A 27,757-nucleotide genomic window follows, 5' to 3' on the forward strand; every position below is an offset into this window, starting at 1 on the left:
ATTAAAACAAAATAATTTCCTGCAAACCATGAAGCTATAACAAAGTAAGATTGAATCAGGTTAAAGTATAAATAGTCAGTTAGTGGCAAATAAAAGGAATTCCAACCTTGATTCCACTTTGAACAAGTTTGTGTATATCCAGAAATGGTTCCTTGACTATATCTCCTTCAGGTGTGAAAATCTTCACATATCCCTCCTTCTCCAAGATGAACAGGCGCTGTGATCCATCTCCACAGTGTACTGCTCCAACAGGTTGCCTCAGACCACTTACAACTTCATGCATACAAAAGCAATTGTGTTTGTGTTTCCTAAAAAAGTAAACAAATCATTGTTTTCATTTTAAGTAGCAACAGATTATTTAAATTGTTTTTTTGAGAAAAAATAAGAATCAATGTTTTAAAAATCAGAACAGATAATAATATTCTGTTCCTCTTATTCATATTGACAGATGCATTATAGTCAGTTAGGGAAATACAGACTATTGAAGATAGTCATTCCACCCAGTTCAGAAAAAAGCATTTTGTTACTATACTAAAGTTTGGGTCAAACTTGATGCTATAGCATCTAGTTTGGTTCTCATAAAGGAGTTTTCACAAAACAGTGAAAAGAATTCAGATCACCAACAATTCAATTTAGATAATATTTCAGATAACATATCTATAATATATTCAATCCAGTGTTTACAATGAATCATGAATAAACTATGTATTACACAAGAATCTGACACAGTAAAAAATAATGGAATGTTAGCATGTGACAGAGACAGGCTGAATTGGGAACATACTTACTTGAGGCCAGAAGGTATACCTCATGAGGAAAGCCCTGAGGCACCACTGGAAGCAAAAGGGTGGACAAACAGCTCTGAGAAGGGTGGAAAAACAGCTCAAGGCTACACAAGTTCCAGGTGGAGACAGTGAGGGCTAGCAAACCAGGAGATGGGCCAAGCCAGCAACATCTAGCAACATATGGGAGTAGGTGGTACAGCTGGGCAGCCAAGCTAGGGTGCTGGTTGAGGCAAAGTTTAAAAGAAGCAGCCAGACACTTGCTGGAGGTGGCTGACAGAGTAGCAAGGGGAACTCGTGAACCTTAAGGCAGAGCTTCCCTGCAATATATGCATGAAGACCTGAACAAACGACTGATAGAACTGACTAAAGTCTGGCATATACTTGTAGGGAGGGGGGATTTTAGACCCTTAACCCAGCTGGCTATGGGGTGCAGTGCTACAGGATGCCTGGGAGACACCCAGTTCTGCCACACAGCAACAGCAGGAGAAAGTAACATCTGGATGACACAGCTGGAGAACATAAACTTAGACTGACTCAACTGTCAAAACTATAAACATTTGTCAGATTTTTCAGATCAAACAGCATTTATCTTTATGAACCTGCTGATCTCTTCCACTTTGCCATATTCTTCCATCTGGTCCAAATAGTTAGAAGCTGGTCCTCGAACTTGTTTTCTTGGAAAATCTGGAAAGCATGACCCACCATCTTTTCTTGCATAGTAGAAGCAAAATTCATCAACCGTTGTTTGGAGAAAACCTTAAAATGGACAGGAAAAATGCTTAGCATACTGACCAACCTTGAGATTTTATACAACAGTTCACACAAATGGACTGTGTATAGAATATAAAGGAGCTGTTATAAAGTATCAGTATATATAATAGTTAACAGTGCCCCATCTGTGGATACTTAACTGTGGATTAACTCTATAGACTGAAAGGGGCTTTTAAAGCAAACTTGGAGAAACTTGGGTTTGCAGAAAAATCTGAAACCTAGGGGGAAAGTGGCACACACAATGCTCCTCATTTAGAGGATCTGCTTCATGGTAGAGGCAGCAGAGCTACAGATGAGTAGGGGAAGAGGGTAGGCAGACATGGTGGCAAGGGGGCATGCAGATGGGGGGCAGGAGGAGGAGTGAGTGCACCCACACCACTTGAGGATGCAGGGGAGGAGGAGCTGCTGAGGATATCAGCCAGCAGAAGCCAAGCAGGCCAGCTAGTGAATAGCCAGCGAGCAGTGAAGGGGAGAAATGAAGGGAGAACAAACTGTGAGAAAATGGGGGGAGAACAAAGAGTGAGAAGAGGGCAGTTTGTCCCCTGTTTGTGATGAGGGGGACAAACAGGGGCAAAGTGGTGTAGAGGGGGATGGATGGGCTAACAGAACTGTGAGAAGAGGGATAATCAAGTAGGCAAAGTGGAAAGGAGCTGGTGGGGAGGGCAGACAGGGAAAAGAGGAGTCAGTGGGAGGGCAGGGAGAGGTGGGGATGGGGGAAGTAGGATGTGGAATGAAAAAGATGGGGGAGGACAGGATTGGATCTACATTTGGGGAGAGGGCAAAATTAAAAAATGATGCCCCCCTATGGGCCCATTCTATCTTATGGGCCCATAGAATTGAATGGACATACCCAATTTGGTGCCCCCCCTCTGGTGGTGCCTGGGGCAAGTGCCCCCTTTGCCCCTCCCTAGATCTGGCCCTGGGAGAGGAAGAGGAAAGTTCAATGGGAGGAAGAGTACAGAAAAGTGACTGGGGTAGGTGTCAGAAGTCAGAGGATAGTGAGGGAATTTTCCCACAAGTTCTCATGGCACCCTATTTGTATAGAAGACTTATAGAAGACTGTATTTAATATGCATAAATAAGGCAGAAAAAAATCTTGTGGTTTATTTATATCATATATGTTATAAATATAATTAATTAAATCATATAAATCCTTGATAATGCTTTCATTTTATGAATACTGCCAATATCAGAATATACAGAAAGAAACTTTAAAATATTTTTATTCTTTTAATTTAACATTTTAGTTTTCTTTTAAAAATGCTTTGTACGGCATTAATTTTTATCTGCATGCTGCTATCTAGATTTAGTTAAATGGGCAATATACACAAAGATAAGGTAAGATGGCATCAGAACATTATATAATTAAATGTCAAGAAATATGAATGCTTCCAAATCAATACACTCAGGTGGGTTTTTGTAGAAAAAGCCCAGCAAGAACTCATTTACATATTAGGTCACACACCCTGACATGATTCACATGGGGCTTTTACAGCAGGAACTCATTTGTATATTAGGCCACACCTCCTGATGCCGAGTTAGCTGGGACTGTGTTCCTGTGCATTCCTGCTCAAAAAAAGCCCTGAATACACTCATAGAGATTAAACCAGTATGCCTGAAGTCCCACTGAAACCTTCCAAAGAAGCCATGAAGCAGTTCCACTAAACTTACTGTTTCACTAAATTTCCTAGCAGAGTTATACCCTTCTAAATCCACTGACTTCAGCTGAAGGGGACTTCAAAGGCTGTTAACTCTGTTTAGGATTGAACTGGGACTACAGCCAAAGCAAGACACAGAGAGAATGTGGCCCATCTCCGGCCGCGCCGCAACAGTGGCCATAGGCCGGGGGACTGTGTTTGCCTCCTTGTCGGAGGAGGAGGCTGCGCAGGCTCCCCAGGCATCTGGGGCTTCTTGGAGGGGCGGAGCGTCGAGACTATAATAGTCCCGGCCCCAGCCCCGCCCCGAGCCATGCAGTTCTTTTGCAGCTCTCGACAGTGGCACATTGCAGCCAAGCTGAACTGGGTAGGAGGAGGCCGGTGGACGAGGCAGCGGCGGACAAGCGGCAGGCAAATGGTGGTTCGACGCTGTGCGCTTGGGTCCAGTTGGCTGTGTTCGGCCTGTTGGGGCTTGGAAGGCTGGTGTGGTGGTGGCCCCTTCATACTAGGGGCTTGTGTGTGTGGCGTGCCCTTTGGTGGTGGGGCTTGGGACTGTGTTGGGCATTATTGGGGGGGAAGTGGGCCCATCTGAGTGGGTGGGTGAGTGACGTTCCCCCCCCTATTCCCCCCACCATGGTTCTACTATCTTGTGGCCTTCTGTGTCAGGTGCATGGGGGTGCGGCGTTGGTAAGGGTGTTTGATACTACTGGGCCGGTCTGCCTTCATCCCCCCCAATTATTCAGATGGGACCAAAGAAAAGGCAGGGAACCCCCAAGGGTAAACAACCTGCCAGGCCCCACAGGAAGAGGGTGCAGCCAGCCACCCCTAATGCAGAGGCGGATGACACAAGCTGGATGCGGCGGGCAATTATTGATCGGCTGGGGGCCCTGGAGCAGGAAAGGGGTTCAGCTGAAGCGTCTTCTGCTTGGACCAGGAGCTCCAGAGCCACTGGGAGATTGGTACAATGACCTTTGAACGGGAGGTACTTGCACGACTCTGCATTGCAGGAAGGCAGCGCCGGTAGGGAATGGATGGCAGAACAAACTCGGGAAACAGAGCCAGACATGGAATTAGAGTCAGATGGAGGGGTAGAGGTCCAGGAGGTGGCCGTTGAGCAGGAGCGACCGGCCCAGTCAGCACCGGTGGCTGTAGCGGTTACACCATCAATGGGTGAGGGTAAGTACCTGCAGTCACAACAGGTTCAGACCTGGTCTTGGGGCTCTTTGGGTCCAACATCAATGGGATCGGGTACGGCTGGCATTTCTTTACCCCTTTTGGGGCAGGGGGTGCTGTGGGCATACCCTGGGCAACCAGGATCATCATGGGCAATGGCGGGGCCTTCCCACCAGAGTACGAGCCAAGTTGGCTTAGGGGGCATTATCCAGTCATAAATTGGGGTTACGGCAGCAACACTTTCACAAAGAGTGCCAGTGCAGGCATTGCCTGGCATTCTCCCTTGGGGGGGGGGCAGATGATGATGCCACAACAAGTAGGGTGGCCTAATGCTCAGTGGACCACATGGGGTTATTTGCCCAATCCTTACGGGTCAGTGCCATTTCAGGCCCTCCCCTTTGGTGATACTGCGATGCCGTAAGGAGACCACTTGACCCCGGCTACCCGGGAAAAGATTTTGCGGGGCGAATACGTGGACGTATTTAGTCTGCTATACAGGGAGCTGGAGAAGAAGGAGAAGAAGGAGAAGAAGGACCTCGACGAAAAAGAGAAGGAGAAACTAAAACGCAGGAAGGTGGACAGGACCTGGGCCAACTGGTTGCCAGCTTTCCTGATCTATGCTGGGGTTATTGCACGGGCGCAGCCTTTCCAGGCAGCGCCTCTGTTTCAGTACTGTGACATCATTTACCGGGTATATACTGACTTTGTCGGGGCAGCCTGGTTGCAGTATGATGAGGCCTTTCAAATAAGGGCAGCGATTAACCTGTCTCTTCCATGGAACCAGATAAACCAGCAGTTGTGGCTTCAGCTGATGTCCCCAGCTAAACCCAACACTGGTGATTGGGCCGATAGTGGCTACCTGGTCCAGAAACTGCAGAGTACGTCAGGAGCCTGTGCGGTAGCGGACCAGTCAGTTCAACCCCGACTGCTATGCTGGGAATTTACATCCCAGGGCGTGTGCTCTAGGAAAGCCTGTAAATTTAAGCATGAATGCCCACTCTGCAGGGGGTCTCATGCCTTTTCATCCTGCACCAAAGCCAAGACAAGAGGCGGCACCAAGCGAACGGGGCTGGGGGTAACCTTCCACAACTTGGAAAAGGGTCCCAGCCCCAGTAGTCTGAAAGTACTTAGGAAGTTATTACCTGGTCCAAGACCAGGCCTACCACCTTGGATACAGTGAGTGAAATTGAGGTTCCGTGCCTGTCTTCAGGTTTAGTGCTGGACCACTTCGACCCGCTCAGCCTGGAGGAAGTCGACAGAATCCTCTCTGCTGCTCGCCCGACAACATGTGATCTGGACCCTTGCCCCTCCTGGCTGATTAAATCTTGCCAGGGGGAGCTTAGATGTCCTTTACGGGACATCATAAACAGGTCCCTCTTAGAGGGGCAATTTCCAACACCCCTAAAAGAGGCCTTGGTCCGCCCTCTCTTGAAAAAAGCTACAGCAGACCCGGCCGAATTGGCGAACTATCGACCGGTGTCTAATTTACCGTTCCTAGGTAAAATTATTGAGAGGGCTGTGGCGTTGCAGCTTCAGAGGTTTCTGGATGACGCTTCTGTCCTGGACCCATGTCAGTCGGGCTTCCGGCCGGGCCATGGGACGGAGACGGTGCTGGTCGCCTTGGTGGATGACCTCCAACGGCAACTGGACCGAGGCGGCGTTGCGGTGCTGATGTTGTTAGATCTGTCGGCTGCATTCGATACAGTCGACCATCGGCTACTGACGCGCCGCCTCGCCGACATTGGGGTTGAGGGGTCGGCCTTGCAATGGCTTTCCTCCTTTCTCCTAGGTCGGGGACAGAGGGTGGCTATTGGGGGGGAACGGTCCCGGAGGCGCACACTGGATTGCGGGGTGCCTCAGGGAGCAGTTCTCTCCCCGATGTTGTTCAACATCTATATGCGCCCCCTCGCCCAGATTGCCCGGCGGTTTGGGCTGGGTTGCCATCAATATGCAGATGACACCCAGCTCTATCTACTAATGGACGGCTGGCCCGACTCCGCACCAGGGAATCTCGACCGGGCTTTACAGGCTGTTGCGACATGGCTCAGGCTGAGTGGGCTGAAACTGAACCCAGCGAAGACAGAGGTCCTTTGCGTGGGTCGCGGCGCTCTGGGAAGGGAAATAGCTCTCCCGGCCTTCGATGGTGCGCTATTGAAAGCAGCGCGCCAGGTAAAGAGCCTGGGTGTTTTACTGGAGCCTTCACTATCAATGGAGGCCCAGATAGCAGCCACTGCCAAGTCAGCATTCTTCCATCTGAAGCGGGCAAGGCAGTTGGCCCCTTTCCTCGAGCGCCGGGACCTCGCAACAGTTATCCACGCAACGGTCACCTCAAGATTAGACTACTGTAATGCCCTCTACTTGGGGCTACCTCTGTGCCGGACTCGGAGACTGCAGCTAGTGCAGAACGCGGCAGCCAGGCTGTTGCTGGGGCTCCCAAAACGGGAGCATATACAGCCGGGGCTGCGTGAACTGCACTGGCTGCCGATTGTATACCGAGTCCAGTACAAAGTGTTGGTCGTTACCTTTAAAGCCTTATATGGCCGAGGACCTGCCTACCTGAGGGACCGTCTTTCCCCATACGAACCCCAGAGAGCACTGAGGTCAGTCGGGAAAAATCTAATGACCATCCCCGGGCCGAAGGAGATAAAATATCAGAGCACCAGAGCACGGGCATTCTCGATTGCGGCTCCTACTCTGTGGAACCGACTCCCCGAGGAGGTGCGGGCCCTGCGGAACCTTGAGCAGTTCCGCAGGGCCTGCAAGACCGTCCTTTTCAAATTTGCACACCCGGACTGTTAGGAAGATCAGAAATTAAGGAGCCGCCAACGCGGTTGAAGAACTATACCGCAGAATAACTGTATTTATTGAACTGGTTTTTAATGTTATTAAGTTTATTGTTGATGTTTTATATTGTTAAACTTAAAGGTTTTATTATTATTATTGTATGTTTTTATAAAATGTTGTTAGCCGCCCTGAGCCTGCTGAGGTGGGGAGGGCGGGATAGAAATAAAAATTTATTATTATTATTATTATTATTATTAGAGGGGTACCCTGTAATGGCCGATGGAATCTATTTGTTGGAGGGCTTCACCTATGGGTTTCGGATTCCATACCAGGGCACTCGGGTGCCTTGTATGGCGTCCAATCTTCATTCTGTGAGGGGTATGGAGCAGGTAGGGTGGCCAGACCGTCCCGGTCTCCCGGGACTTTCCCGGTTCTGGCCCCCAATTCCCGGCTCCCGGGCTGGGTATACCGGGACCATTAGAGGTCCCGGTTTAGCTAGCCAGAGAGCCGGGGGCCGCGCGCGCGGGCGGGGAAGGCGGCGAGTAAGGGAGGGAGCGACCCTGCGTGTGCGCAGATCGCCCTGCGCACGCGCAGGGACGCTCCCTCCCTTACTCGCTGCCTTCCCCGCCCGCGCACGGGGCCCGGCGGTGGCGGCGGAGGCCCGGGAGGGCGTCGGAAAGGCCCGCGCTGGTCGCTGGAGGGCCTCCAGCGACCACCGCGGGCCTTTCCGACGCCCTCCCAGCCTCTACCACCCCCCCGGTGCTCCTCCGCCCGGGAGGGCGTCGGAAAGGCCCGCGCTGGTCGCTGGAGGGCCTCCAGCGACCACCGCGGGCCTTTCCGAGGCTTCCCCGGCCTCTACCACCCCCCCCCCGGTGCTGGCGGAGGCCTGGGAGGGCGTCGGACTCGCCGCCGCCGTAGGTAAGGGGGCCGAAAGCGGGGGGGGGCTGGCGGGAGGGGGTGGCCTTCCTTCCCTCCCTCCTTTCTTCCTGCCTTCCCTCCTTCCTTCCTCCTCCCTCCTCCCTTCCTTCCTTCCTTCCTTCCTTCCTTCCTTCCTTCCTTCCTTCCTTCCTTCCTTCCTCCTCCCTTCCTTCCTCCCACCCCTCCCACCCCTCCCTCCCTCCCTCCTTCCTTTCTTCCCTTCTTCCCTCCCTTCTTCCCTTCCTTCCTTCCTTCCTTCCTTCCTTCCTTCCTTCCTTCCTTCCTTCCTTCCTTCCTTCCTTCCTTCCTTCCTTCCTTCCCTCCCTCCCTCCCTCCCTCCCTCCTTATGTTCTTATGTGACCCAGAGTGTTGGACTGGATGGGCCACTGGCCTGATCCAACAGGGCTTCTCTTATGTTCTTATGTGACGCAGAGTGTTGGACTGGATGGGCCACTGGCCTGATCCAACAGGGCTTCTCTTATGTTCTTATGTGACGCAGAGTGTTGGACTGGATGGGCCACTGGCCTGATCCAACAGGGCTTCTCTTATGTTCTTATGTGACGCAGAGTGTTGGACTGGATGGGCCACTGGCCTGATCCAACAGGGCTTCTCTTATGTTGTTATGTGACGCAGAGTGTTGGACTGGATGGGCCACTGGCCTGATCCAACAGGGCTTCTCTTATGTTCTTATGTGACGCAGAGTGTTGGACTGGATGGGCCACTGGCCTGATCCAACAGGGCTTCTCTTATGTTGTTATGTGACGCAGAGTGTTGGACTGGATGGGCCACTGGCCTGATCCAACAGGGCTTCTCTTATGTTGTTATGTGACGCAGAGTGTTGGACTGGATGGGCCACTGGCCTGATCCAACAGGGCTTCTCTTATGTGACAATACTGACTTTGGTGGACCCAAGCACTGATTCAGTGTAAGGGAGCTTTGTGTTTGTGACTGGAGTAGACAATACTGACTTTGGTGGACCCAAGCACTGATTCAGTGTAAGGGAGCTTTGTGTTTGTGTCTTCTAGTGCAATTTTGTTCTCAGATCCTGTATTTACTTCATCAGTATATGGGATAAGGCACTTTCTCAACTGTGCTGCATAATGCAGCCTATTTATTTTGTCCTGTTGGCTCTGTTGGCTCTATCTGCGCCACCTTCATCACTTTCGGGGTGTGGATCCCCCAGTGGAGTGGTCTCCCGACTCCCTCCGCCGGCTGTTTCTGATAGCCCTGCGCCCCCTCTTTCATTTGATATGTGTCCCGTGCGGGTGCCACCCTCCCGCCGGGAGATGCCGCAAAATGAGCCCCCTTGAGGCTTATGGCGGCAGGGCTCGGGGGAAGCGAGCTAGACTGCTGTTCTTTTGAGGGGTTATAGAGTGTTTCGAGCCCGTCCCTGTGGCATCGGTCCCATCATTGTGGGGCCCAGGGGGCCGGCGCAGCGGCACGCTGAAGCAGCCTGTCGGTCACTTCCGGGTTCCTGTCCTGCATCTCGACCGGTGTTATTAGTGAGAGCGCTGCAGCAGTACATGTCAGTTAGAGGGGAGGCAGAGGGACCATTATTTTGTCACAGGGACGGTTCCCCGCTTACCAAATTCCAATTTTGGGTGGTAACCGCATGGGCATTGGACAAACTAGGGCTCAAGGGGGTCAAATTTGGCACCCACTCATTCAGGATTGGAGCGGCCTCCACAGCGGCGGCGATGGGGTACCCTGGCCCTGTAATACAGAGAGTGGGTACTCTTATGTGCGCCCTTTGCTTTCTTCAGTGTGAACATGGGAAACCATGCGTCTACCAGGTTATGCCAATGTTGGGCAAGTTAGGTTCTCGGTTGATTGTTTTTTCCTTTCAGGTGCTGTGGCTCGTCAGGAGAGGCTGCGGATCCTCATCTGCGGGCACAGTATGGTGTTCTGGGCGGCTCACTATGCAAGGAGGTCTCCAGTTGGTTCCCAATTGGGTCTCAGTGAATGGGCTGTAGTGGAGTGGCAGGGTCGCTGTGGGCTTCGGTGGGTGGCCTGGTCTGCTGCCTCTCTTATTCCAGGGGAGGAGGGGTCCTCCTCCCAATATACTGGTCATACACCTTGGTGGGAATGACGTCAGGTGGATGAAAAGGAAGGCCCTTTCTCTACAGGCAGTGGCGGACCTGCAGGTCATTGTGGGGAGGTGGCCTGGGGTCCGCCTAGTGTGGTCTGCGATCCTCCCTTGTAGGGTCTGGCGAGAGGCATGGGAACCAGCAGGCATCGAAAGGGCCAGGAAGAAAGCCAATCGGGCCCTGCAAAAGGCAATGAAGGGGGGTTTGGGGATCTTTCTGCCTCACCCGGCAATTTGAGCCGACTGTGTCGTGCTATATAGACCTGATGGGGTGCATCTAACCAGGCCTTTCTAAATGACCTATGGCAAGGGCTTCGGTGGGGCACTAATGCCTAAGCAGAGGCTTGGCATTGGCGTTGGCAGAATGAGCAAGGGGTTACGGAAACCCAGGTGAGCACCCAGGGCACAGCACCAGTTGAGTGTAGGCGATCGTCAGGAGCGGCAAATGGGCTCCACGGCTCAATGTTGCATAATGCCGATCGTGTGATGCCTCCCCACAAGATTGGCTCTTCCTGGGTGATGAGGCCAGTGTGGGGTAGGATGATCTGGCCTGGCCTGGCCGGCCTGCCATGAGCCAAATCTGTGGCTCATGCCAGCAGCAGGGTGGCTCGCCCACATCTGGACAAGGAAGGGCTTGTCTAGCTTCAGGTAGCCCTTGCCGTGCAAGTTACAATAAGGTTATGTTCACTAAAGTGGCCCGTTTTACCAAAAATATGGTGTCAGCCTCTTCATTCCCACTTGGGGGGCAATATACTGCTAGAGGCTACACAAAGGCAAAGGAGATATGATGTGTATTGATTTTAAATAACCAGCCAAATCTTTTTATCTGCCAACGCCTAATATATAAGTGTCATGAATCACAAGGAAATCTGATAAGCAGCTACATCAAAAGTTCACAATAAACAACAATTCACGCTAGTGGTATTTGCACACGTTATTGTTCATTGCAACCATTAATATTGCAACACACCTGTTCTCAAAAATAAAAAGACTTTATAATCTTTGAGGAAAACTGACCATTTAGAGCAAACAAGACCAGTCGTTCATCCAGTCCAGCATCCTGTTTCACATGGTGGCCAACCAGTTGCCCTTAAGGATCAGTAAACAGAACAAAACAGCCAAGGCCATCCTTAGGCTTGCCAGGTCCAACTCACACATATTTCCTATCTGTGGGCTTTGGGGGTGGAGCCAGGAGACTTTGAGGGTTGTGACAAGTATGACTGAATGCTGAAGGGAGCATGATTGAATGCCGAAGGGAATCCTGGTCATCACATTTAAAGGGACCACTCTCAATTTAAATGCCTTCCCTTCACTGGAAATAATGGAGGATGGGGACACCTTCTTTGGGGGCTCATAGAACTGGACCCCCTGGTCCAATCTTTTTGAACCTTGCAGTGGGGGGAGGGTTGAGGAGAGGCACCAGATGCCATGCTGAAAATTTGGTGCCTCTACCTCTACAAAAACAGTGCCCCTTGATACCCATGGATTGATTCTCCATACCCTATGGGGACCAGTCTCCTTAGGGTATAATGGAATACCCAGAGGACATTCAACCCCTCCACTTTCTCATAACCCTGAAGTGGGGGGAGGGCCTCCAAACCAGGGGATCCCTTGCCTCCAACCCTAGCATCCTTTGTTGTCTTCTAAAACTGGCAAATATGGGATTACTTCCTTTGGATGTGGGGGTTCCCTTTGGTCATCACAGCTAAAGCCACGGTGCATACAGGAACGTTCATATTCAGAGGAAGTAAACTTCTGCAACTACATTGTTTTTCAGAGGAAGAGACTACACTTAAATATTCAGATTTAATTTAATTTAATTTTTGGTTTTTATATCCTACAAGAGGCTCAGGGCAGCTTACAACAGTAAAATAACAGTTAAAAAATAATATCTCAAAAAACAGACATTACAAAACAGGAGCAGCACAGTAAACAATTTTCTTTTGCTCATATGTTATTATTAAAACTTGCTCAATGTTAAGCTTTACTTTTTAACTCAATGTTTGCTTATTCAGATAAAGTTAATCTATCTGTTGATAGACGGCTGTCTTGACTTTGCCCCAGAAGATCTTGGCCGGACTGGAAGCTGTGGCTCGATGGCTTAGGCAGGGTAGGCTGAAACTTAATCCATCTAAAATGGAGTTCCTGCATGTGAGTTGGTGTGGAGTTGGATCTGGAATCAGGCTCCTGATCCTCAATGGGGCACCATTAATGCCAGTGCCAAGGTTTAGAAGCCTTGGGTGATCCTGGATGCCTCACTTTCTGTGGAGGACCAGGTCACTGCAGTTGCCAAATCTGCCTTTTACCATCTTTGGCAGGTCAGGCAACTGACTCCTTACCTCTCCAGTCAGGATCTCGCCACAGTGACCCATGCAATGGTCACTTCCATGCTAGATTACTGTAATTCACTCTACATGGGTTTGCCCTTGAACCTGACCTGGAAACTCCAGCTGGTGCAAAATGCGGTGGTGCATCTGCTGACTGTGATGCTATATGGGTGCGTATTTAGCCAGTGCTCTGCCTATTGCACTGGTTGCCAGTTAAGCACTAGATCCATTTCAAGGTAATGGAAGTAACCTTTAAAGCCTTTAATGGCCTGGGACCAGCATATCTGAGGGACTGCTTCTCCCCATATACCCCCCACTTCGAGAGCTCTGTGCTCTGCTGAACAGCATCTACCGGTTGTCCCTGATCCATTTAGCCTCAACTAGGGCCAGGGCCTTTTCTGTCCTGGCCCCTGCCTCATGGAACAAGCTACCATTGGAGATACGGGCTCTGTGGAGCCTGTTGTAGTTCTATAGGGCCTATAAAATGAAGCTGTTTCACCAGGCTCTCAGCTGAGGTGGTGGACATCACCGAATAGCTGAATATCAATATGGCCTCCCTGACATATGCCACTGTATGTTAGTCCATCTATGAGTCCTACTGGAATTTTGATAGATTGCGTCCACCACCATCTGTCTCCATTTTTCAGCCAGGGCTCAGTACTACTAGAAAATGGTCACAATCTGCATTTGAATCATATCGGTATTACTATCCGTGTGTTTTAGCTAGCTATTTTAGTATCTATGTATTGTTTTATCTTTGATGTTACCCACCCTGAGCCCATTTGAGAAGGGCAGGATATAAATATGAAATAATAAATAAATAAATAAATAAATTTTCTTTCCCTGAAACTAGTGTTATATATAAAACCTACCTCAGCTCTCTTAATTAACAGGTGGCTGGCAATTCTCCTGTATGCATCCTGACCTGACCAAGGACCAACAAAAGAATGGTGATGGTAACACTGCTGTAGCTGGAGTACAGAGGCCACAATGTGCATATAATACAGATGACCCAATCTGTTACAGTCTGTAGACCAGATGAGAAATTGTGTGTCTCAGTCATCAAGGTCCATCTGTGTTGAGCTAGCAGCTGCCCAGGATACTGAGGCATCAAACATCATTCTGTCAGCTCACACTACGGCTCCTCTATGGCACAACTACACCAGCTGGAGATGAGGGGTGTATTGCATTATCTTTCTTGGCTTGCCATGCTAAGAATTGTTGGAATGCAGCTTTAGAAATAACAGTTTCACTTTCCAGCTCCAGTCTAGTCCAGTGCTGCTTTTGCTAGCAGGTTGTTCAGTTCAAAGCTTCCTCCTGATGAACTTTTGTGGTTAAGATAAAGTTACCTATTTGTCATGTACCTTGTGTGGCCTCTTGTTTCTTTACATTTAACAACTAGAGTCTTATGTTTTGTTTCATCACTGTATGTGTGCTTAAATTAACTTGTACAGTAATATGAGTTACTGTTGATTCTAATTTGATTTTGGACATATATTAGGAGAGTGAGGTAGGTTAATCATCGTTTGTTTTGTATTTAACAATCATGTTAGCTTTTTGCCTGTAGAACCAACTTGTGTAAGAGCTCATGCCACTTCTGGAGTTTGGAGAACCCACTCGCATTACCCTCATATAACTCTATTAAGTATGTGCAGAAATGTAAAAATGTTGATTGCTTCCTGCACTGACCCCTACTTTTAAACTTCTGATTTAAGCTCATAGATTTCAGGAACATTTCCTTGCCAACATCAACAACACCATACAAAAACTCCTGCCAAGATTATGCAGGGTGTACATGCACACACAAGCATATATGCGTATAAGCCTTTTAGGCCTAAATTCTCATTTAAAGGCAATAGATGTCATATGTTTGTACACTTTCATGCAATTAAACAGAAATTAATACGTAGCATATAATATAATTCTAAACAGTAGCATCACTAAATCCTTTTATTCAATACTTCCAATATCTTCCAATATTACGTTCTGCTTTAACTCATAGAAGATTTTCATATTACCATTCTAAACTGAATGATACTCATTATTGGCCAGATTTCTACTTCTTGTAAAGCAATACAGAGACAGGGGTTTCAAACAGTGAATTTCCTTCCATTAATGAGCCATCTCTGAAGTGGTATGGTCATTTCAAATACTGCTGTTCCCCCCTCCCCCCAGCCCCCGTGCTTTTTTCGCCATTCAATCTTCCTGGGCGGTTGTCCTTTAAAAAAACATTCTAAGCTGAGCGCTATAGCATTAAACCAATAAAGCACTTTGGTGCTACATTGGCCCCACTGAGATGCCTTGACTCCATTGACTTAGGGTTGCAAAGACCCCTGCATTCTCCAGTACCTATTGTACCATAGAGTTTTCCCTTCCATATGGCTAAAGCGTCTGGGAAAACCATAGAGTCTCCCCAGAAACGCCTAGAGCGGCTGCCGCGCAACAGCAATGGCATAATGATGTCACTCCTGGTTGACGTCATCATGTCAGTGATGTTGGGGGAGGTTCCCCTCACCAGCCCAATGTGGGCCAGTGGGTTGGGACTCGGGAACCTCGTGGACAGGGGAAACCCCACCCGGACCGGGGGCTTGGCAGCCCTACATTGACTCAATGGGGTCACTATAGCACTGATATGCTATATTGGTTTAGCGCCATAGTACTCAATTTAGAACATTTTTTAAAAGTCCACAGAAGAATGTGTAGCTAAAAAGGGCAAGGGAAAAGTGGTATTGTAGGAAACATTATGGGCATTTTAAACAGCACACCACAGCAATTCAGAAGTGCAGTGAAGGGACAGAAAATGGAAGAAAGTAGTTTCCCTCAAAAGTGGCTCAACCATGCTTTGCAAACCTAACGCAAGAGGTTTTTATGAACAGATAAATTCTGCTAGCAGCCAGTTACTAAAATGGGACTGTCTGAAATGACAGAAAAAATCCATTAGCAACCAGTTACTAAAGTGTTATACAAAGACAGTTTGAAAATGGTCATAAGGAAGGAATGCCCTCTCTGTTGAGGGCAGCTATGGCAACATACACATATAGCACTGGAAAATAGAGAAAATAGGCTATTTTTTCCTAAGCTTTTGCTTTATGTATATGCTAATCATGCAGATAGGAAGTGCTATCCAAAAGTTACATCCTTCTAAACCCACTTAGATCAGACTTAAAAGGGTATAATTCTGCTTTGGGATTGCACTATTAAAACTCACTACATTGATCAACTAAGATTTCTGTAATTGGATGCCACTGAAAACCTATCTCTTGTTACAAGTCCATATGCTGTAAATTGTTACCTTCAATACCTTTGCTATTCATTGATCTAATATATTTTTCTTCTGCCCTCTCATGAATCAAATACAAAGGCTTTTCCACCTTATTGAATGATATGTGGCCTAGAATCACAGAGATAATTACACAGCCTCGTGCCTTTTCATACCCCTAAATTTTCCACTCCTGTATCTTTTCTACCCATCATTTCCTAGGCCCTTCTGTCCACCTGGCTTTCTCTAGGATCAGAGAAACTCAGTCAGTAACACTTGGGCATCTTGTTTCCTGTCCCCTCCCTCAGTTACATTAAGTTAGCTCCACCAATCATTGTCAGAGACTTCATCTTACTGCTACTAGTGCAAACATCTTCTACGTATAATGATAAAGATGCTTATATTTTGCCCACAGATAGAGATACTCAACTTGTAGAAGCACCTCTATTAACAGCAGGGCTCTTTTTCTAGCAGGAGCTCCTCTGCATATTAGGCTCCATCCCCCTGATGTAGCCAATCCTCCAAGAGCTTAGAGGGCTCTTAGTACAGGGCTCCAGGAGGACTGGCTACATCAGGGGGCATGGCCTAATATGCAAAGGAGCTCCTGCTAGAAAAGAGCCCTGATTAACAGACAGAAAGTTGATACACATATGGAATCCAATACATTCTATTGGAGACATCTGAAAATTAGATCTTTCATCCAAAGATCTCTCAACCAAAAGACATAAGAACATAAGAGAAGCCATGTTGGATCAGGCCAATGGCCCATCCAGTCCACTCTGTGTCACACAGTGGCACACACACACACATATACACACAGACACATATATATATACACTGTGGCTAATAGCCACTGATGGACCTCTGCTCCATATTTTTATCTAACCCCTCTTGAAGCTGTCTATGCTTGTAGCCGCCACCACCTCCTGTGGCAGTGAATTCCACATGTTAATCACCCTTTGGGTGAAGAAGTACTCCCTTTATCTGTTTTAACCTGACTGCTCAGCAATGTCATCGAATACCCATGAGTTCTTGTATTGTAAGAAAGGGAGAAAAGGACTTCTTTCTCTGCTTTCTCCATCCCATGCATTATCTTGTAAACCTCTATCATGTCACCCCACAGTCGACGTTTCTCCAAGCTAAAGAGCCCCAAGCGTTTTAACCTTTCTTCATAGGGAAAGTGTTCCAACCCTTTAATCATTCTAGTTGCCCTTTTCTGGACTTTTTCCAATGCTATAATATCCTTTTTGAGGTGCAGTGACCAGAATTGCACACAGTATTCCAAATGAGACCGCACCATCGATTTATACAGGGGCATTATGATACTGGCTGATTTGTTTTCCATTCCCTTCCTAATAATTCCTAGCATGGCGTTGGCCTTTTTTATTGCAGTCGCACACTGTCTTGACATTTTCAGTGAGTTATCTACCACAACCCCAAGATCTCTCTCTTGGTCAGTCTATGAAGTGTACTTCATAGTAATAGCCAGAATTCTGAAAGGCATACTAATGAAATGTGGTGGTCTGGGGGGTCCCCTTACATAACTCTTGGAATGATGAGGATGGCATCTGTAAAGGCAGCCACAAATGTGTCTACACTTGCAGAAAGCAAAGTATACTCTCTAGTACTATGACAGGCCTGGATCAACTGAAATTTGAAAATTTCCTTCAGACATCCCTGGTTTGTTAGGAATTTCTGCATTCCTACACATGCTTGCCAATACGTTTTTATTTTTTGAACATGGAATACCATTGTCATGTTCTCAGATTGCAGGCAGGCAGGAGTCCAAAGCCAGTCCAAGGTCAAAGTCCAGGAAGCCAAGCAGGAGCCAAGTCACCAATTCAGAATCACAAACCGGAATCAGAAGTTAATGTCCAAAAGCCAAGAGGTCAGGGTGCCAAGGAAATCAAGCAGGTCAGGATCAGGAAGGAATGTGGATGCAAGCCAGAGAATAGACTTGTTGCTTCCACAAGATTACCAGGTCCTGGGTGGGAGCTATATGGGAGTCTCAATCAGCCTGCTCCCTGGGTGGCAATGACTCTGCTAGAACTCAAGGCTGAGAGATCTGAAGCATTGGCGTGCCTCATGTCTTTGCTCTGAAAGTTCTTTCCATAGCCTGCTTCGAATTCTTGAGATGGGAAGAACAGAGCTTGGGGGAGATTGATCCTCAACAGCTGACACTGGTGCCTGGAGAGTGATTGATGGGTTAGCTGCTGTTTGTTCAGCTGAGGAACTGGCTGGCAACTCTTCCAGGTCTGTTAACCCTTCCAGCTCCTCCTCGTCAGGGCTCATATTTTTGTTCTGATGTACAATTTATGCTCTGGACAACAGGCTACTATTAGAACAGAATATGGAGAAACAAAATGTTTTCCAGTTGGCAAATGTATCAGACAAGGAGGTATTTTATCTCCTTATCTGTTCAATCTATATGCTGCCCTGTGAACCCTGACTGGGTAGAACAAGGCATTAAAATGCATTAAAATTGTACTCACTTTTTGTTATCCATCAATTCAGTCTCAGAATGGAGGAAGTGAGATATCTCAAAAATAAAAATATCATAAGGAATACTGGATTAGAGTTAGATGAAGATGGAGTAGCAACTGATGGAACATTAACAATTTGAGATATGCAAATAATACTACGTTACTGGCAGAAAACAGTTAAGACTTGAAATGACTATTGATGAAGGTTAAAGCAGAAAGTGCCAAAGTAGGATTACATCTGAACATCTGGAAGATAAAAGTAATGACTACTGAGGAATGACAAAGGCTGATAATGAAGAAACTGAAATTATGAGAAGATAACTTACTGGAAGATAATAATGCTTGCAAAAGCTGAAGGCAGCAGGAAAAGAGACAAGCTGTCATGGGATGGATTGACTTAATAAAGGAACCACAGCCTTCAATTTGCAAAACTTCAGTAACACTGTTAATGACAGGACATTCTGAAGGTCATTAATTCATAGGGTAGCCTAAGTTAGAAGTGACTTGGCAACACATAACACACCCCTCCTATATTTTCTAGCTGCCTGAAAAATCAGATGTCGCAAACTTGTACTGCATATATTTTGCATTCATAAGAATTATGGAGAAAGATGAAAAAACACATAGTATAAGAATACAAGCAGGAACTTGGAAAAAGCCCTACTCTTCTCCTACCTTTTACTAACTGAAACCAAAGTTGGCAATATTGTCACAGTTGCCAAGCAACCCCCTCAATGCCCACTGAGATTATTCATTCCCTAAAGGCAAAGATGCTGCTTCTATTATTTTGGAGGGGTTTAACTCCCCAATGTTTGGGGTTTCCCCCCAGATTTTTCTGCAAACTTGGGCCTTTTCTCATGTTTGCAGAAAGATGTCTTGTCAGTTCATCGCCCCAGTCTTTTGATTAAACATTCACAGATGAGGCCACATAGAGAATTAGATATATTCATAAGATATATATTCTCTGCAAATACCCCTAATAGGGTAAAAAAAAAATGCTTGTAATTAAAAATGGAGGAAGTGAGATATCTCAAAAATAACTACCTAAGCAGCAGAAGAATCTGCCTCACAACAAAATGAACAAACATTCCAAACAACAAAATACCCCAAACTATGCAATGGCAACATTATTGGCCAAGCCACTGAAGAATCAGTGGAATACAGACCTTCCTGTTTCTCTGTACTCACTTCCTGTTATCCATCAATTCAGTCTCAGAAGTGTTTTCCTTTGTAGCCGTTTTTATTCTAGAAATTTAAAATTTTGCCTCTTCTTCTTTTTATGTAGTATCCCATCTCCTGTACTTGTTTGTTGTACTGTAATTCTTTAGTACCTGCTTTTTTTTTCTACTTAGAAACCACTATTTGAACCAGAAGATAAACTCCAAGGATTTATTATTTCTTTTGGATGTTTAGCCATACACGTGTGTATGGGGGATATTAGTTATGATTGTGAGCTGAGAAACTGTGGGGAGCTGCTCTCACTTTATTTTTTTTAACCTCAAATGCCTAATGGACAGCTTGCTTCTGAAGTTTCCAAAATACTACAGAGGCTATAAGAGATTTTGCTTTTGTTTTTGCACTACCCACTCACAAGGCAATTACTGTGTCAAATAAAACCAACTAGTGAAGGAACTTTTTCTGAGTAGTCATTCATATTCTGTATGAATCTGATGGAGCAACCCTAAACACATCTATTCAGAAAGAACCCCCGTCTTATTCAATGGGGTTTATTCTCAGAAAAAGTGGTCACAGAATTGCAGCCTAAGTATGCAGATCTGAGGGGCAAAAATTCTAAAAACCAAATAAGCTATACCTCTTTACAGGACTCCTTTTTTTTTTTTGAGTCATGATGCTCCAAAATTAAGCCAATTATTATTTGTCCCAAAACAAAAACTTTCTGCAGCATTTTAAACAATTACAATAATATACAAGTCAATGGTCAGCCAACAGTCAGCTTTAGAATAAGGCTGTGGACTTAAAATTAACATATAATTAATGTAGGGGAAGTATCCTATTCTTGCTGATGTTTCAGCATGTAAGCTGTTTCTTCCAATGCACAGTGCTCTGTCCAGTGCTTAAAGTTATGTTTTCATATGGTTATCTTTCACAGCAACCTGGGTGGTCACAGAAAGCACTTGACATCTTGATGCACTTCAGCAGTTTTACATATACACAAACTCTGTAGGAAAATAAATTTGTCATTCGTCACCACATATGTTGATCTGGGGAGTGAGGTTCTTTTGACTCTAGCTCCTGTGCAGCTCAGCTTGCTCATCCTGGTTTTTTAACATCTTATTCTTTTCTTAGTACAAAAGAACAATTATTTTTGGAAAAAAGATTGTGCTGAAGTTTCACAAAATATAATATGTGGCTGGGCTAATTAAAAATTTTATTTACATAGGGTTTTTTTTTAAAAAATAGTCCTTCCTGGAGGCCTTCAGCATGAGCCAAATATTTAATCTAATCTGTTATCGCTGCTCAACATGTAGTCTTGGCAACTGCGATGTACTCTGCATTGCTTTAGGGAATGCAATAAAGAGCAAGAAACAGCTGGTTTAAGAAAGCCTTAGAAACGTCTCTGTAGTTTACAAAGTCAATAATAATATTTTCATATTTGAATGAGTTGAGATACATGTTAAACCACACCAAAGGGAAAAAAGCAACTCTTTTCAAAATGTTTTCTCAAGTCAATCAAAGAACACTACAAAAAACATTTTGTACCCCTGAGAGTTCAAAGAAATCAAGAATACACCAAGCTCAGGCATTTTTAAAAGTCCTTCCAAAGTTATTCCACTTTAGTTTAAGACTTTTTTATAGTTCTTATAGTCTGTGCAACTTTTTCAAAAGCAGCACACATTTCATATCTGACTAGTTATGCAGTACTGGTACCCCCTACAATCCTGGTGTCTATGCAAACAAAGGTGTAGGCAGATTCCATCTTGAATCAAGCCAGATAATGATAGCTATTAAGTGTAATAAAATGCTATGATGAGACAGTTAGGGCTTGCATTATCTTCAAGGGATCTCCCCACACATAGACCAAAATCAATGACCATCGCTTGTGGAACAACTACCTAACTTTCCATTCCCCTCTGAGAGTGTTCTGTATAATACAGAAAAAAGTTTGAACATGCATTATGACCCATGCAAAGGAAAGGAACGGTCCCCTGTGCAAGCACCAGTCATTTCAGACTCTAGGGTGACGTTGCTTTCACAACATTTTCACAGCAGTCTTTTTATGGGGTGGTTTGCCATTGCCTTCCCCAGTCATCTACACTTTCCCCCTAGCAAGCTGGGTACTCATTTTACCGACCTCAGAAGGATGGAAGGCTGAGTCAACCTCAAGCCGGCTACCTGAAAACCCAGCTTCCACCAGGGATCGAACTCAGGTTGTGAGCAGAGCTTAGGACTGCAGTACTGCAGTACTGCAGCATGCAAAATCCAAAACCAATAACAAAATCTGTGCAATACCATTAGGAACAACTAAATTGATACAAAACAATGCACAAGGTTTCAAGCTCATCTGAACCCATTAGGCCAAATGTTACAAAATTTAAGAAGATGGAAGGGTGGGAAGCAAACTTTTCAAGCAATGATATTACAACCTGATGTTATAAATAATACAGGCCTGCTCAATAAACTAATCAAGTCTTTAATCAGCAAGATAACTTCATCTCCAGCTTTTAGTATCTCTCTCAGAGTGACTCAAGTGATGAGAAAACCTTGTTCTTGTTACCAGCAGCAAAATATGTGAATTTCAGGTCTATAAGGGCCATCTTTTAGCTTCGCAATTTAGCTTCTATTAGCCACAGCTTATTGTTGGAACTCTCTGTCTGGGGCAGTGATGCTCTGTATTCTTGTGCTTGGGGTGGGGGCATAGTGGAAGGGCTTCTAGCCTCACTGGTGGATCTCTTGATGGCACTTGGGTTTTTTGGCCACTGTGTGACACAGAGTGTTGGACTGGATGGGCCAGTGGCCTGATCCAACATGGCTTCTCTTATGTTCTTACCACAGGACTGTCCTTCCATCACTTTGCTCTTGACAATGCTTACATTTCAGGATCAAGCAATGTATGAACCTTTTTCTCATCTCTGGCTCTCTTGCTTGCTCTCCCCTCCTTACTTTTTTCTGACATCACAGAGCCTTTCTCCAGAAAGCTCCACCACTCTCTCCCCCTCCCTTCTCCCTTTCATTCCCAACCAGCTTGTGGACATTGTGCCACCTCTTTCCCTCTCCTTCATTACAGTGTTGTTTAGCTAAGCTACAAAATCCCATTCTATAACCCCTCTGTTTTTCCTCCTTCCACTCACCACTTCAAGTTCAAGCCTTCTTTCCCTAGCCTGCAACACTTTCTCTTCTCTCTTTGGAACAGCTGCACATATTCAAGGGTGAGTTCCACTTAGACTAGCTAAATGTGACCATTTGCACTAGGAATTGTTTGTCTCCATTTAATTTCCTGTTTTTGTATAACTTGGATTTTACTACACTGTGTATTGAACCCTGACTTTCCTTCTTGCTGATCTGTCATTGTACTCAATAACAATTGATATATACCTACATATACATATACAGAATCATATACCAGGTTGGAAAGGTATGTATATAAAACCCACTTATATCTTCCTGGCTTCATGGGAACAACAGCTTAAAATGCAATAGTTAAGTCTTACTAATCCATCTTCAAACAAAAACATGGCTACCTTGCAGATACTGTGGATGTGTATACACACTTTAAAACAATAATGGATCATGATATAGCTAAAATCAACCACTTTATATCTCACTTATTCCAATAAAGAGATTTATACACGCCAGTACTAGTATCTTGTACACACCACCTCTGCATGTTTCTTGCCTTGAAAACCCTAGGGAGTTGCCATAATTTGGTTGTGATTTGATCCCTTCCCCCCAAAAAAGCTCAATGCACTCGAAAAGATAAAACATCGTTTGAAAAGCATTTCAGTAGGAAAACGTGATAGCAGACTATAGGCACCATCCATAGAAAGATAGGCACCTCTAAATCCCAGTAATGTCAAAGGACTTAAGTACAACCTATCTTTCTCATGACTGTGGTCCTTTTGTATTAACACAGATCCCATGTTCCACAATCTCTTCTTGTCATATAACACACTACAAATCCATTTTACCATGATGTGGTCTCTCATGCTGATCAAAAAATCTCTGAGCGGAATCCATAGAATGAGAGTTGTGCTTTATCATGGAATGAATCTTTACCACCCCTCCCTTCCCCTGTGCAGTTCCCCACACTTTCAAAAGCTGCTTCTGATGATTGAGAAATCTCCGGGAATGGTGTTGGGTTACAGGGTTCTGCAATGAGGAGGGAAAATTGGCAAAATCCCTCCCTGCTCTTGCATAAGCAGAAGTTCCCTTCCACTCATAGAACAGGAGAGTTCGGAGACTACTCATTATTTTCCACAAGTAGCTCCATGGAGTTAATCCAAAGCCTATAGTTCAATTGAAAATTCACTTTAGCTCTCTATTCATTTTATATGACTGTCAGATCAGAAAAGGAATAGAGCTTTAGCTTTACGCAGCCCATTTAAGCTCATCCTGACTCTATGTATGCAATGAATTCTGGCTGTTTTAAAATTACAAGTCTTAGACAGCCAGAAGAGCTAGGAGTGTGGGATCTCTCTCTGATGGCTTAACAGTCACAACTTCACCTAAGGCTGCTTGTGACCCCTGATAGTGCCCTTTAGCACAGTGTTTGAAAGAGGTCAGGACATCACCTTCCTTTATTAACCTGTTCATCAGTTTTCTTTGCTTGCTTTTCCTTTAATCATCTCCTTGGACTGGGTGTGGTGTTTTTGCTGTTGTAGCTTTTGGTTCTCCTCATGACTGAGATTCTTTCCACCTTGTTCTTAATTACTCACTTTCCTCTTTTAAAATGCTCTGCAACACCTAAGCTTTTGCCTAGGTTTCCATCCCTTTTTATTTTTGTTTTATTTTACATATTTAAAAAGACGATTCCATCAACTTGCTCTACTTATCTTGCATTTTATATCCTATGCCCCTACTAACTTGTAGTCTGTCAATATTTAAACTGTAAATATTCAGAAAGATATTTGGTACTTTTATCATTATGATAATATTACAAAATTATAACAATATTACTGATAACAGATGGAAAAAATTGTATATCAATAAGGAAAGCAGGCATGGACTGTAACTTATCCCTCCATACTCCACTAAAAGCCTTACAATCCCTTAAAACTGCCTGGAGTGTGACATGGAAGTCCTTCAAAGAAGATGAAGAAACTCTGTTGTTATAGTATCAAAGCATGGAGACACAGGTATAAATCCCTACCAAGCCATGAAGCACCTTTAGTGGGTACTTGGAGAGTCAGTTACTTTATCCCAGTATAAACTGCCTCACAGGGTTATTATAAGAATAAAAAGGAAGAGAACCTTATACATCCTGAAGCTCTTGGAGAAAGAACAGGATAAAAAATTGATAGATTACCATGTTTCAAACACAGGAAGGATATCTGAAGTGTGCCATGCACCACTGAAAGCTTTTTAGTCCCTGAGGGATTGCCAGCACAGAAGAATCACAATTTGAGGTCATTCAATGATATCACAGTCTGATAATTCAAGCCAGCATGCCAACCATTTACAGTATCTGTAGCTTGAGAGGTAGGATTCTGGCAGTCATCAGACTGGAGATGTAAAATTTCTGGAAATTCTGAAGTCATGGAAAAACATATTTCATTTTCTTCCCTGGGAACACTTGCTGAGAGCTCTCCCATCTCCTACAAAGTCCAACCCTGCTTCTTCAGAGCTTGAACTCTGAAACTTCTGCTTGTACCTAGAGATGAAACATTTCCAGACCTTTTAAAACTATGAAAAAATAGAAATGCTGGTGAAAAAATGAGATATATGCACTAGGTATTTTCATATCAAACCAAAACCACTTTTCCTGTTTTAACAAGGTAAACTGTGCTACTTAATAAAATGCTACAATTTGTCATAAATTTTGAATTTAAAAGCACAAATGCCTTAGTTTTATATAAATAAAACTGTGAATATGTCAAGAGCAGGAAAGTACTGTACACCTATTACCTCTCCAAATGTATCTTGGTTTTTGCTCACTGAGAGATAGGAACAATACAAGTTGAAAATAGATATTGGTAGTAGATAAAATAAAACATGTTGGGCTGTACTGTTTTATCAGCTGTACTGTTCTGTCTCCTTTGTTTCCTCTTTCCAGCAGCTCCCATTCTGCCTGAGCATGACTTCTATCCATGGTGGCCCCATGATGCCCAGCACAGCTTTTTGGTGGGCAAAAGGGGGCCCTCCTCTTTTTTCTTTAGCATAAGAGTTGGCAGGATCCAATCCATTATTCTGACAGAAGCAGTTTCATACAATCACAATAGGACTATTGCATATTTGAATGTTATGTTTATCTTTGTAATGTTGAAAACACTGAATCCTTCAACTGTGCATTATCATCAGACATTACAGCAAATAAATCACACAATAATAAAACTGTTCTTGAATATATATATATATGACTACAAGCATAAGAATTATTATCTAATGCTGTAGATTGTCTTGCATTAAAATTTTCAAACTATATATGTTGAATGAGTAAAATCTTGTCTTAAAAGGCATTTCAAAATATTTGATAGAAGGTTTTTTATTTAGTCCTCTCCAAACTTTCCAAATTACCAATTGGAAAAAAAATTAAAAGATTCCTTTAAAAATCCCTTCTTTTATTTGGGGGGGTTCCCCCTCCCCCACTGGGTCTTCACATTTCTACTTGTGTATGAAATTTATCACTTGAAACTTAGTGCCCCATGGGCTCACCTTGGCCCAGAGTTAGCAATGCAATTCTAAGCAGTTACACCCTTCTAAATCCACTGAAGAGTAATAAAATTAAGTACTACTTAACTATAATTATTCCAATTATGCTCATTTAACTACACCAAATTTTCTTTCAATGCATCAGTAGTATTTTCTTGATAAAACTTATTAGGATAAACATAAGAAGCCTTGCACAATAGTTAAACAATTAAAAGTACACATAATTTCAGTTACCATTTTTAAATATTTTTACCTGGTATGTGACCTCTGCAAGTGTAATAGAATTCTTTACAATAATCCTTGCACAGGAAAGGAAGGACTAGTTCTCTTTCCAATGCTTCTTTCTCAGTTGAGTGGAACAGATTCTGAGCATTCGGTGAACAGTGTGCACATTTGATTTCCTGCAGCAGCTTCACACATTCTGTGTTGTTGGTAACAGAAAAGATCTGCAAGCCACAAACCAAAGACATATAAGCTTTCCTATCTAATGCAAAAAATTACTTTCAATTAATGCAAGGAATTCATGCCAATTTTTATAAGAGTTAAATATCAAAATAACACTGTCAAAAAGTTGTAATATTACAAGAAATCAAACAAAAAAAACTGTATCGCAAATACAACTGAATGATCTGATTTGGTTATATTAAAGAGTTGTCTGGCCTATTAAAATTAAAACTAATTCTACATAAATGACTCCTTTTACTGATTTTGTGTTCAGTATTTCCAAGACCATGGCCAAATTGTGCTTGGTTTCAAGTTGCTCTGTCCCATCCATGATTGTGCAGGCTTCCCTTCTCTGCCAAGATGTGCCCATATGCTGAAAAAAGTAGGGCAATCAAAGTATCCTCTTGTCGAAGACATTGATAACTGAAGACAACAGTGCAAGAAGGCAGAGAAATGAAAGAGACCTGTTGTCTCTTGGACTTTTCTAGAATCACTGCAGAGGGTTTTGTAGGATGGTGGAGAAGGGAAGGTAGCAATAGGTGATGATAAGAGGTTCTTGCTTCTCTTCTGCAAGTTCTTTGCACTCTTGTGACAATATAAAAATGACATAGGACACATTGTGCCTCCCTCCTCACCAGTCCTGAAATGTGTTCCCATAAATCCAGGGAGATCCATCTATTTAGGCTACAATCCTATGCTCAAAGATGGACATTTAATTTCAAAACAATGATACTCATCAGTGGCTCAGGATCCACATGTGGCTCTTTCATGCCACTTGTGGCTTATAAGCACCATTCTCCAATGCAGCACCTGCCTGATGTTTGTGGTTGGCCGGTTATTCTCACCTCAAAACAGCCATAACCTGAAGAATGAGTAGGCTGGGGGCCTTCCAGAGGTGCAAACCCCATGCCAGGAATGGAAGTAAATGCTGCTCTTTTGGTTGAAGGTAATTGCAAGAATTGCCCTCTGTGAACTATGGATGGAGTATGTTTTGAAACCAATGGAACAGAATGAATCAATATGGGTTTTTTTCCTTTCTTCTGGTAACTTTCACTGAGGCTTCCTAAACATTAATATTGACAATTAAGGGAAGTTTTGTATAAATTCAGCTATTACCATATAAATCCAGAAGAAAATAGATTTAAAATCTGCTCTGAGTGCAATACTTTCCCATTCCTATTACTGCAGGCTGCAAGTATATTACCATTTTCAACATATGTCACACTAGACTGGATCCCAATTACT

General features: G+C 44.6%; 1 protein-coding gene across 3 annotated transcripts in view; it reads right to left on the reverse strand.

Annotated features, from left to right (window-relative positions):
- The window catches only part of HHIP (hedgehog interacting protein), a 132,103-nt gene that overhangs the window by 86,247 nt on the left and 18,099 nt on the right, over window positions 1-27,757 (reverse strand). For all 3 annotated transcript variants that reach the window (XM_060246704.1, XM_060246703.1, XM_060246702.1), the window contains exons 2-4: window positions 26,322-26,514; window positions 1,385-1,541; window positions 107-308 (exon numbers count right to left, since the gene is read on the reverse strand). In XM_060246704.1, the coding sequence (XP_060102687.1) occupies window positions 107-308; window positions 1,385-1,541; window positions 26,322-26,514 (552 nt within the window). The remainder of the gene's footprint in view (window positions 1-106; window positions 309-1,384; window positions 1,542-26,321; window positions 26,515-27,757) is intronic.

The sequence above is a fragment of the Heteronotia binoei genome, chromosome 9 (genome assembly GCF_032191835.1).
Source record: "Heteronotia binoei isolate CCM8104 ecotype False Entrance Well chromosome 9, APGP_CSIRO_Hbin_v1, whole genome shotgun sequence".
NCBI lineage: Eukaryota > Metazoa > Chordata > Lepidosauria > Squamata > Gekkonidae > Heteronotia > Heteronotia binoei.